Here is a 10049-nt window from a genome sequence, read left to right on the forward strand (position 1 = left end):
CCGGCTAACTGGATGGAGGCTTGAGGTAGACTGACTCCCATTGATACTTACTCAACTCGGGAGTGTTAGGCAATTCCATTTGCCACCTAGTCAAGAAGGTTACTGGTTGGGGCGGTCGAAGATAAAAATAATGAGATTTTCAGCTTTTGTTGGATGAAGGCATTTTGTCAAAGAATAGCGCTCCCACTCGAGCTTGGAAGAGGAAGACACTCGGCTCGGACTTCTTCGGATAGTAAAAGTAATAAAAGACCCAAGGGTGTAAAGGGGCGTAGTATAGACAGAATAATACAATAACCTCGCACAGACCTAATAGAATTAAGTGCTAACTATTGTAGAGAGATGTGAAAGTAAGAATAATTTTTTGAAAAGAAAGGATGAAGAGGAAAACGAATGACGACCATGAAATGATCCTTAAAGAAAGTGATGAAGCCAGCTGGAGGAAGGTGGGAACGGTCGTAACCAAAGGGAATAATAATATGGTGGTCAGGGGGAATGTGATAAGAGTGGCGCATCTCATTTATCTGAATGATCAAGACATGCTAGAGGGAGGGGGGGTGAATAACACTCGTGATTTTCACATTCATTTTTTTGGAAAACACTCGTGTAAGAGTTCATGCAGGGGAAATAAAGGAATAAACAAAAACAATGACACAAGTTGATTTTACTTGGTTCGGAGCCTGTGACAACTCCTACTCCAAGGCCCACACTCGTTGAGTATTTACTTTGGATAATTCACTTTTAGTTTTTTTAAAATTACAAAGATAAATACAATTACAATGTGATTAAAGTTTAAGTGCTATAAATGAAATTATACTGACTACTTAGAGAGTTGGAGATGCAAGCTTTCGATCGTTGGAACAACGTTATGACTTCGTGGACTTATCTTTGGAGCAGCACGCAGGAGCATAATATATTCAAATTGTTGTATAGAAGTCGAGGCCTCCTTTTATAGTCAAGGTGAACCTGATCCGATCCGCTGATCTCGGGATCACTATTCACAACGTGACTTTTATCGATCGACCGATCCTTCTGTATCGGCCTGGCTTTTCATCCAGATTTTGCCACTTCAGACGAGTCTTCGCTCGATTATTTGGTCCAATCAACTTGTTGTTTATCTGTCGTTCAGTCGACTGAACCTCCCTGTTCGATCGACCGATCCTCCGATCAAAACTTCATCGAGAGCTGAAATTTGATCTTTTTGCTTGGGAGTTCGGTCAACTGATTTAGACGTTCGATCGACTAAACAAGACAAAATTTGACCTTATAGAAATGTTAGTCCTCCTATAAAACAGAGTTAGAATAAAAGGCAAAATAGTATATATAAAAATTAACTTTGATAGCCTCCGAACTATCCAGTTCTGACTTTGAGTTTTGCTGAAACTCTATGTTAGACCAATGCTTACTATTCCCTTTTCGAGGAGTGTGCCATCATCTACTCCTCTCAGGAGAAATTACCTTTTGTCAGATCGGTCCTATAGACCGTCTAGACTTTTTCTCAGCGTCTAAGACTTCAGGACTTCATGCTGAATGTCCGCTCCACGACCCGCCCAGTCTTCCACTTGGTGTCCGTGACCCCAGGATTTTCACCTAGAGTCCTCGACTCTAGGATTTCGCCCAAAGTCCTCGACCCGCCAAGATTTCACCCAGTCCTCCGGACCAAGGCTTCGTTGCCTAACCGCAACTAAGACTTTTCACCTGCTTAGTATCAACTAGGACTTTCTTTTGTCTAAGTTCACTTAGGACTTTCCTACAAACTCAGTCAACCTTATTAGACAACAAGAAACCTTAACTTTGAACCCTTTGACATAATCAAAACTTATGTTCTATCGTTTGATGCTTTCTACATCAACATTACCTCGTCACCTTTAAAATCAAAGGCAATGGAGGTGTACTAGAGCCCATGGACAACAATGGGTGAACCGAAGGATAGGACGGGAAGGGTCAGGAAAAGAGAAGAAATGAAACTTACTAGAAGCTAAAGGAGTAAAAGATGCAAGGAATCATCGACAATGATGAGCAGAAAACAAAGAAGTAGAAGATGAAGAGAAAGAAGAAAGCGATACAGTGGCGTCAAAATATGCAACTTAAAAACCCTAGTGATGGCTGCTCACAGTCGTTCGATCAAAAGGATGGAGGAGAGAGGTTTAATCTAGATCGTTGAATTTAAACCGTCGGTAGTCACATAGAATCCCAACAGTTGTTTGTCACGTCACAATGCTTCACATTAATGATAAGTGTTACATGTGTCAATAAGATACAAGAAACACTTATGAGGGATGGGAGTCATTAAGTAGGCTTATGATAAAAAGTCGTGCTTAGCATGCTTCACATTAATGATAAGTGATTTGCTCAGTTTCCAAGAAGCCAGGGTGACCTTAGCTTGAGCCGAGACGATTCAAAAAGGGAGCGTCAAGTCGGGAGACAAAGGACACATGAAGTAGTAGTAGCTAAGTATTTCATCATCTTAAATCGAATAATGGTACAAAATATGATCACCTAGTTGGGAAATATCGGGTCTCAGAAACACTGGTGGCTAAGTATAATATCCGTTTAAGGTAAATGAGCGCCCGATCAGAGGACCAGAAGCACAAACAACACTAAAAACACTAAAGTCCAGTCAGTTGGATTTGCAGCCTCGTTCGACTAGACTTGAAGGGGAGACTTGTGATACAGTGGTTAAGGTGGGCCCCCCTTGAGGCAGGTCAAAGCCTAGGAGGTCGGCTTGCATGGCGGTCAAAGTTAAGAGGCAGTCAATATTCTGAGTGAAGGTTTACCATCATTTTAGATTGAGAGCTTACTCGATCAGGCCCTCCGACTGGTCGGGCCTCGAGCCCTGATCTCTTAAGCATCGATGAAACTCAAAGCCAAATATTAACTAGCTTAACCTAGTGCTCCCACCGATCAGACATATGACCCGATTGGACGCACTAGTAGTCCACCCAAGCTCTCTATTCAAGTAAAGAAGCCGGGTGAAAGCCGAGTCACCAACTATTTTCACCAAAGCCAACCTAGCGGCTCTTGTGAGTGATGGCTGGTTGGACAATATTAAGAACTCAGTCGACTTGCCAGATGAGCCTATTGTGGGTCTCGTGACCTAACGACCTCATATTCCTTTTTGGCATTTTATGCCATGAAGGATAGTGAATATTTTGTGTGTAAGTTGCACATTTGAAGCTTCCACCTTGTCAATTATAGAGATTATGGGTCCATTTAAGAAAGGTGTAAGAATCTCTATATGGTATGGTTTGTCCTAAGGGTTTTTTTTTCTTTTTCCTTTTTTTTTTTTTTTTTTTTTTTGCACTCAAGAATTTTAAAATTTGTTAGTAAGTGAAGTTTAAATTTCTTATAAATATTTTGATAATTTTAAATTTATGAAAGATATTTTGTAGGATTTAAAATTTTGATAGGCTTTTCCATAAGTAGATAAAACTTTTGAGGGTGATACTCGAAAATAAATCGGGCAATTTCGAATAATTTTCAAAGGGTAGGGGCAATACCGTCCGCTTAATTAGCAAATTCCGATTTTCATTTCTATGGCGACGGGCAATGCACAGCCATGGTGGTCTCCTCCCTCTGCAGCCGCCCCGCCGCCCCTCCTTATCTGGCCCTCCCTTGACAAGCCCCTTCCCTCCCCGTCCGATCCTCCTGCGTTCGTCAACTTCGCGTTCTCCTCCGCTAAATCTGAGCTCCCTTCGTCGCCGTCTCCATGGAAAGTTCTCCCCCGGGCTACCGAAGGAACGTGGGGATCTGCCTCGTCAATCCCGATAACAAGGTTCGTGGCACTTCGTGTCGGTTCCTCGACTCTCGAGCGTTCGTCTGATGGATGGTTTCGCGTTTTCAGATCTTTTCGGCTTCAAGGCTCGATGTCCCCGGCGTTTGGCAGATGCCTCAGGTGAGTGTAATCGCCTTTCTGTACTTGTCTTTCCTTGTTGAAAGAATAAACGAGTTTGATGTGCTAAAAACTGAATTTCATCTGTGATTTGCTCCATTTCATCCTGCCATTTTGATTCATTTATGGCTGCGCTGTGTACCGTATTGTTTCCATTAGCTTCATCTAAATTCCTTTGTTTTGGTGTCTTAGTGCTTATAATTTGATGATAATGAGTAAGAAATGGGAAATTTGGTTCTCTATTTTGGATATTTCTGATGAGAAACTTTGGATTTGTTGTTTCAATACTTCTAATCTTGTAGATTAGGATGGGATAACATCGAACATAATCAAAGCATATGGCTAAGTCAGTTAAACACTAGGGGAGACAGAGTCCTTTTGCCAATTTCTTCAAACACAGAATGGAAGTTTAGTTCTTGTGATTAAGAATTGTTTTCCATCAAGGAATTAAATTTCCTTGAATGATCAGAAGTTTAGGAGTATAAGTTGGTTTAATTAGATCATCATTTTTTGAAATTAGTTTCCTATAAAAGGTAATTTATGTTAAACCAATAAATGCTCCAGTTAGATGATTTAAAACTATAATAAATACGGACATCAAAAGAAAAAAGAGTAAGACCAAAGAAGAGGAAGACTAAAGAAGATTTAGTTAACAACGATAAAATAAGATAAAATTTATTTAAATATAGAGGATTATATAGTAGGAGTATAAAAGTCTAATGACGCAGGAGAATCCATATAGCCTACCCCACTTAATGGGATAAGGTTTAGTTGTTATATAAAAGATAATTTAGGTCAATTATTTAATTAATTGATTAGATGATTTGAGATATATGATCTTTGAATATATATGTTTTCTAGTTGTTGTTGTTGTTTCCATGTGATCTTGTGGTCACGGGTTTGAGTCGCAGAAATAATCTCTTGCAATGCAGGGTAAGACTCCATATATTAGTCCCAATGTTTTTTGATCCTTCCTTGGGACTTTGTATTGACGGAATTTCGTGCACTGGGCTGCCTTTTTATTGTAGTGTGTAGAATAGGTTAAACAACTGTTTTACTTATTATAGTTTAAATAATTGTTTCTCTTATTCTAATTAATTTTTAATTTAAGCTAAATCAAAACTCTTTAGAATTGTATTTCACCAAATGTATCCATTCAGTGAACTTTCTATCTCCATCAATTTATTTTATAAAATTTGAAAAACTTAAAAGTTTTGGGGAAAAAGAATATATCAGCATCTAGGATTTATGATATAGGTTCTTCCTCTTCTTCTCTTGGCAATGCACATCTCTTTTCTTGTGTTATGCTTGTTTTCATGTCTTTGCATTTTGATCAATTTTAACAAAAGAGGAGGATGCAAAGCCATGATGAAAAAAACCATAATACGATTTGAGATGTGCACCCATAGGAGAAGTGGATGGATAAGGAAAGAAGGGAAAGAACCTACCTCATAAATCCTAGATGTCGTTATATTCTCCTTCTATAGAACATTTCGTTTTTCTAGTTTCCATGAAATAAATTGGTGGAGGTAAAGAGTTCATCAAATAGATAAATTAAAAGATTTGGTCAAATACAACCTAAAGAGATTAGCATTAGTTTAAATTAAAGGTCAATTAACTATTATGAGTAAAATAGTTACTTAAATTAGAATAAGTAAAGTAATTGTTTAATGTATTCTACTCACCATAATAATATTCAAAATGATCATAATTAAATATATTCTAAAGTTCTTTAAATATAATAAATTAACTATGACCATTTTAAATGCTTATAATAGTTTTTTTTCTTATTTAAATAAAACCAAAATCAATATTATAAAATCATTGTGAGAGAATTATTAATTTATCTTTTACTGAACAATTCTAGTAAAGACAATAAAAAGAAACAATTTAACTAACTTAACACTCCTAAAATTGGGTTATACCTTTTTTCTGATTCTAGCTTGTCACATGTCTGTAGAAGTTTGTTTTGAATGGATGCTTAAAATTTGTTCTCAGCTACTGTCAAACACGAAAAGCTTGGATATTGATTCTTCAATTTTCGATATGTTTTTCTGTTTGCCACTGAAGTTATCCTATCTTTTATGAACATCTTCTTCAGGGTGGTATAGAAGGAGAAGAAAACGCTAGGATTGCTGCCTTTAGGGAATTGAAAGAAGAAACAGGAGTTACATCTGCAGATATCCTTGCTGAGGTGACCAATCTACACTAGCATTTGCTCTCATTTTAGTTTGGGATGGAACAAACTGCTGATTGTTCAAATCGGCTGACGATATACCACGTAACTTAGTCATGCTATTAGCCATGTTGTTACTGTCGAGTTAAACTATTAAATGATACAATATATTGATCATAGCCTTGTTTATGTGGGATTAACTCATGATCTTAGCTAAGAACAGGTGGTTTAAAATTTAAACAGCATTAGATGAGTTCTATCGTTTGGTTGATATATAGTGTGCCATATTTTTTTCGCTTGAATTTTTTAATCTTCGCTTTATTAGAAGAGGCAAGTGAGCATATGTTGCCTCAATTCTGCGACTGCAGGTTCCCTACTGGTTAACATATGATTTCCCTCTAGAAGCAAAGGCAAAGCTGAACAAACTATGGGGGACGGATTGGAAAGGTCAAGCACAAAAGTGGTAAGCATTCTGACGTTCTTATTGATTTTCTACCTTTCTAATTGTAAAGGAGAGGCTTGTTAACATAGGCATTGGAACAACACACGATTAACCAATGTGGTATTCAGAAAATAGTGCCACATCTTATTCAGTACCCTGATGAGAATGTCTATTTATGATGTGTATTACCTGTTCAAGGTAGTAGAGGAAAGGTTTAACCTCGCAATTGTGCAGTTATATGAATAGAATTTAACCCGCTTACCACTGAGAGCAAACAAAACAACTATTGGTAGAATGTTTGTTTCCTTTTTGAACATTTCATATTTTTTGTTAGACATTCCTCCTTCGAAAAGTAGTAGTTATCAACACTACGCTCGGACTTTGACAAATGTTGCAAAAGCTAATAGAGCATACAAATTGAGACAACTTTGAAGTTGTTTTGTCTTAGCTAATGTCGAGTAAGGTTCATTGCGAAATATATTGATTATTATCACTCTGTTTAGGAAAACTGGTTATGGTCTCATTCTCCATAGCTAAGTCTGCATAAATGTGCAGGTTTCTATTTCGATTCACAGGAGACGAAGATGAAATTAGTCTCACTGGGGATGGAAGTGAGAAGCCAGAATTCGGAGAATGGATGTGGATGACACCGGAGCAAGTTATTGAATGTGTGGGTAAACCGACTCTTGTCCTATTACACTAATATATATGATCGAATTTGAATCTCATACTACATTATGTGCTTCCTGAACAGGCAGTTGATTTCAAGAAATCTGTCTACGAGGAGGTTCTAAAGTTCTTTAAACCTCATTTACGGCCAGATTCAGCAGATTCAGATTCTGAAGAATAGATACTCTGAGGACTGAACCGCTCTGTTAGCGGTTAAACATTGTTGTTGATATAATCATGTCTAACTGCTTCGATGATTCTGAAGACAAACACCTCTCTTACTGAGTTTGAAATAGATCGCACGATAATGTGATAGGCAATCCATGCATAGTCGACTGATGAATCTTTCTTTATACACTGACAATATCATGTGTTTGATATGTTATCAGTCAAGTTTATTACAGTTTGGTGGATAAGAAAAACTGCTAAACCAGTTCATCAGAAGCGAACTGTTTATAATATCATTGATACGACGGGACCAGCAACTTAACTGATTGAATTGAGGTCCTGGCTCGATCCAATCAAATCAGCAAAATAATACATTATTGAAAATAATTGACAATAACAAATGCTTTGTAGAAATTGAATCTATCAATCGTAATTATTCAAATCATTCGGCTTCTATAGAAAATAACTTCTAGAAATCTTGAATCACAAATGACTTGGATAGATAGACGACTTCTAAGCCAACGCAGACGACTTCTCATACGTACTTTTTTCATAAAATACATAGAAAAGCATCCAGATATAATTGTGAATTGTGTTTTTACCTTGATAACGTATGGCCGCAAATTTGAAGAGTTTGCAAGACCTAGACAACCATTCATGAATCGCCAAAGAATTTAACCGACTTAAACAAAAATTCCTCGATATGTCATCACGCAAGGAAGGAGATGTTATTTTCTAAGTAGACTATTCCTCTTATCTTGGAAGCTTGGATTTCCAATTGGCTTATCTTAGACTATTCTTCTGAAAGACATACATATTGGATCTTGCAAAAAAAATTATGATAATTTGTAATTTTTTTATTATAAAATTTAGCCCTAATCAGACTTAATTATCAACTAGAACACAAAAATCTTGCACCCAGAATTCCAATCCATTAATCATGGAGAATTCAAGAGCGAGACAATTTCATGAGATGGTCAACCAAGTAGACTGAGTTGTGAGAGATTCTGGAGACCTTTTCACCCGTTTGATCAAGGCCTAGATTTCTTTAATTGGCCCTCCGTTCACCTCTTATAGATTCTCTTTCAAATTTAGTTTATATCATGACTTAGTCAAGTAATTAAAATAATAATAAATGAAACTCTCACGAATACATGATCCCGGAGAATAGTCGGACCATCTTGAATACATTATACTCAATTTTATCTTACATCGTAATAGGTTGTGGTTCTTTTAGTAAGTTAGTAGTGATTAGTGGTGCTAGAGCAGCCTTTAACCTACTAGTAAAAGGATAAGCACTAAACATACCCAAGGACGTTTTGAAAATTTTGAAACTTTCAAGGGGATAGAATGGAATGTTAATTTGGCAATGCATTGCTTTCCTTGCCTACAAATATCATGTTAATCTCCTTTAAAGTTCCTCCAAATTTGTATTTTATTTAGATTGTTCACTTTCTTTCTTTCTTTATTGTTTTTCCCATTTTCAAAGAAATTTATTAATTAGAGACTTGTAATTTGAGATCAATCTGTGTTTAATTCTCTCTGCCATGGATAATTCCTCCGCCGGCGGCGGCCGACAAACTGCGCGGCAGCGGGAGCTGCACGGTCCGCGGCCGGCTCCTCTGACAGTCAAGAAAGAGTCCCGTAAGATAAAGAAGTCCCCAGTGGCGCTTCCGCCGCCGCCGCAGCAGCAGCAGCAGCACCGGCGTCCCGTCATTATCTACACCGTCTCCCCCAAGGTCATCCACACCACCCCAGCCGACTTCATGTCCACCGTGCAAAGCCTCACCGGCGGCCGCGCGACCACAGCCTCCGACCGCGACGGAAACAGGGGACCGGCTCCGTTCTCGCCGGAACAACGGAGAGGCGGAGGGGGGATCTTGTCGCCGGGGCCTGCATCGCTGCCATGGATATCTCCGGCGATCTTTACTCCTACTGCGATCTTTACGCCGCCAGAGATTCAATTTATCGCGAGTCCAAACAGCAATCTATTCTTCTCCGGCACCGGCATGGTTCCTTCCCCGACGGCTTACAGGGATCTCTTCGTCAACTATTATCAACATTAATCATTCTCCGGCGTTTTTATTTTTACAGATATTATATACAATAATGATATGCTACGTAACTTTTTACTACGCTCCCGTACGCAACCGCCACGCAATCCAAATCAGCGTTTTTATATTTTGTCATCTTTTTTTAGTTTTTTTCCGAAGCAGCGTCTTATAGTTTCTTTCCTCTCTCGACGCTGCCGACGCCATCCTTCTGGGTTGCCGCCATCCTTCGGCGCTGCCTGCCGGGTGAGATCCAGTGTCAGACGCCGACCCTCGCCGCGACTGGGACTGCCCCACCCGCTAGACGCCTCTTGCCGCCTTCGTCTCTGCCTGCCGAGTGAGACCCGGCGCCAGACACCGACCCTCGCCGTTACTAGGACTACCCCAGCCGCCAAACGCCCCTCTCCGCAGATTAGATTTTTCTGTCAATGCCATCCTTCTTCGTTGCTGCCGCCGTCCTGGAGCAACCAGCATACTAGGATTTCCTTAAGATACCGTCCAACTCTGTTCCGGTGAGATCTTACAAATTAAGATACGAGGAAAAGCTTGCTCATGGAAAATGGAAATTGGAAATTGGAATGAACACTTTATTTTAAACCTATATATTTATATGTACACTTTATTTTAATCTAACGAAACAGCATGCTCATGGAA

General features: G+C 38.8%; 2 protein-coding genes across 2 annotated transcripts; both read left to right on the forward strand.

Moving 5' to 3' along the window:
- The first annotated feature begins 3541 nt into the window (after positions 1–3541).
- On the forward strand, positions 3542–7592 carry LOC121976234 (nudix hydrolase 26, chloroplastic-like). The gene is made up of 6 exons (XM_042528319.1): positions 3542–3772; positions 3842–3892; positions 5991–6083; positions 6434–6528; positions 7063–7177; positions 7262–7592. The coding sequence occupies exons 1-6, from the start codon at positions 3707–3709 to the stop codon at positions 7355–7357; spliced, it is 516 nt and encodes a 171-aa protein (XP_042384253.1). The 5' UTR covers positions 3542–3706; the 3' UTR covers positions 7358–7592.
- A 1299-nt stretch (positions 7593–8891) lies between these two features.
- On the forward strand, positions 8892–9410 carry LOC121978593 (protein MKS1-like). Its single transcript, XM_042530920.1, has one exon. It carries the CDS (start codon positions 8892–8894, stop codon positions 9408–9410), a length of 519 nt encoding a protein of 172 aa, XP_042386854.1.
- The last annotated feature ends 639 nt before the right edge of the window (positions 9411–10049 follow it).

The sequence above is a fragment of the Zingiber officinale genome, chromosome 4B, assembly GCF_018446385.1.
Source record: "Zingiber officinale cultivar Zhangliang chromosome 4B, Zo_v1.1, whole genome shotgun sequence".
Classification (NCBI taxonomy): Eukaryota; Viridiplantae; Streptophyta; class Magnoliopsida; order Zingiberales; family Zingiberaceae; genus Zingiber; species Zingiber officinale.

What these genes read in the sequence shown, in the direction of transcription:
- LOC121978593 (XM_042530920.1), top strand. Translation starts at nt 8,892, where the DNA reads ATGGATAATTCCTCCGCCGGCGGCGGCCGACAAACTGCGCGGCAGCGG.
- LOC121976234 (XM_042528319.1), top strand. Translation starts at nt 3,707, where the DNA reads ATGGAAAGTTCTCCCCCGGGCTACCGAAGGAACGTGGGGATCTGCCTC. An exon ending in TCGTCAATCCCGATAACAAG is followed by an intron (nt 3,773 to 3,841) that starts GTTCGTGGCACT and finishes TCGCGTTTTCAG; the next exon opens with ATCTTTTCGGCTTCAAGGCT. An exon ending in GCGTTTGGCAGATGCCTCAG is followed by an intron (nt 3,893 to 5,990) that starts GTGAGTGTAATC and finishes CATCTTCTTCAG; the next exon opens with GGTGGTATAGAAGGAGAAGA.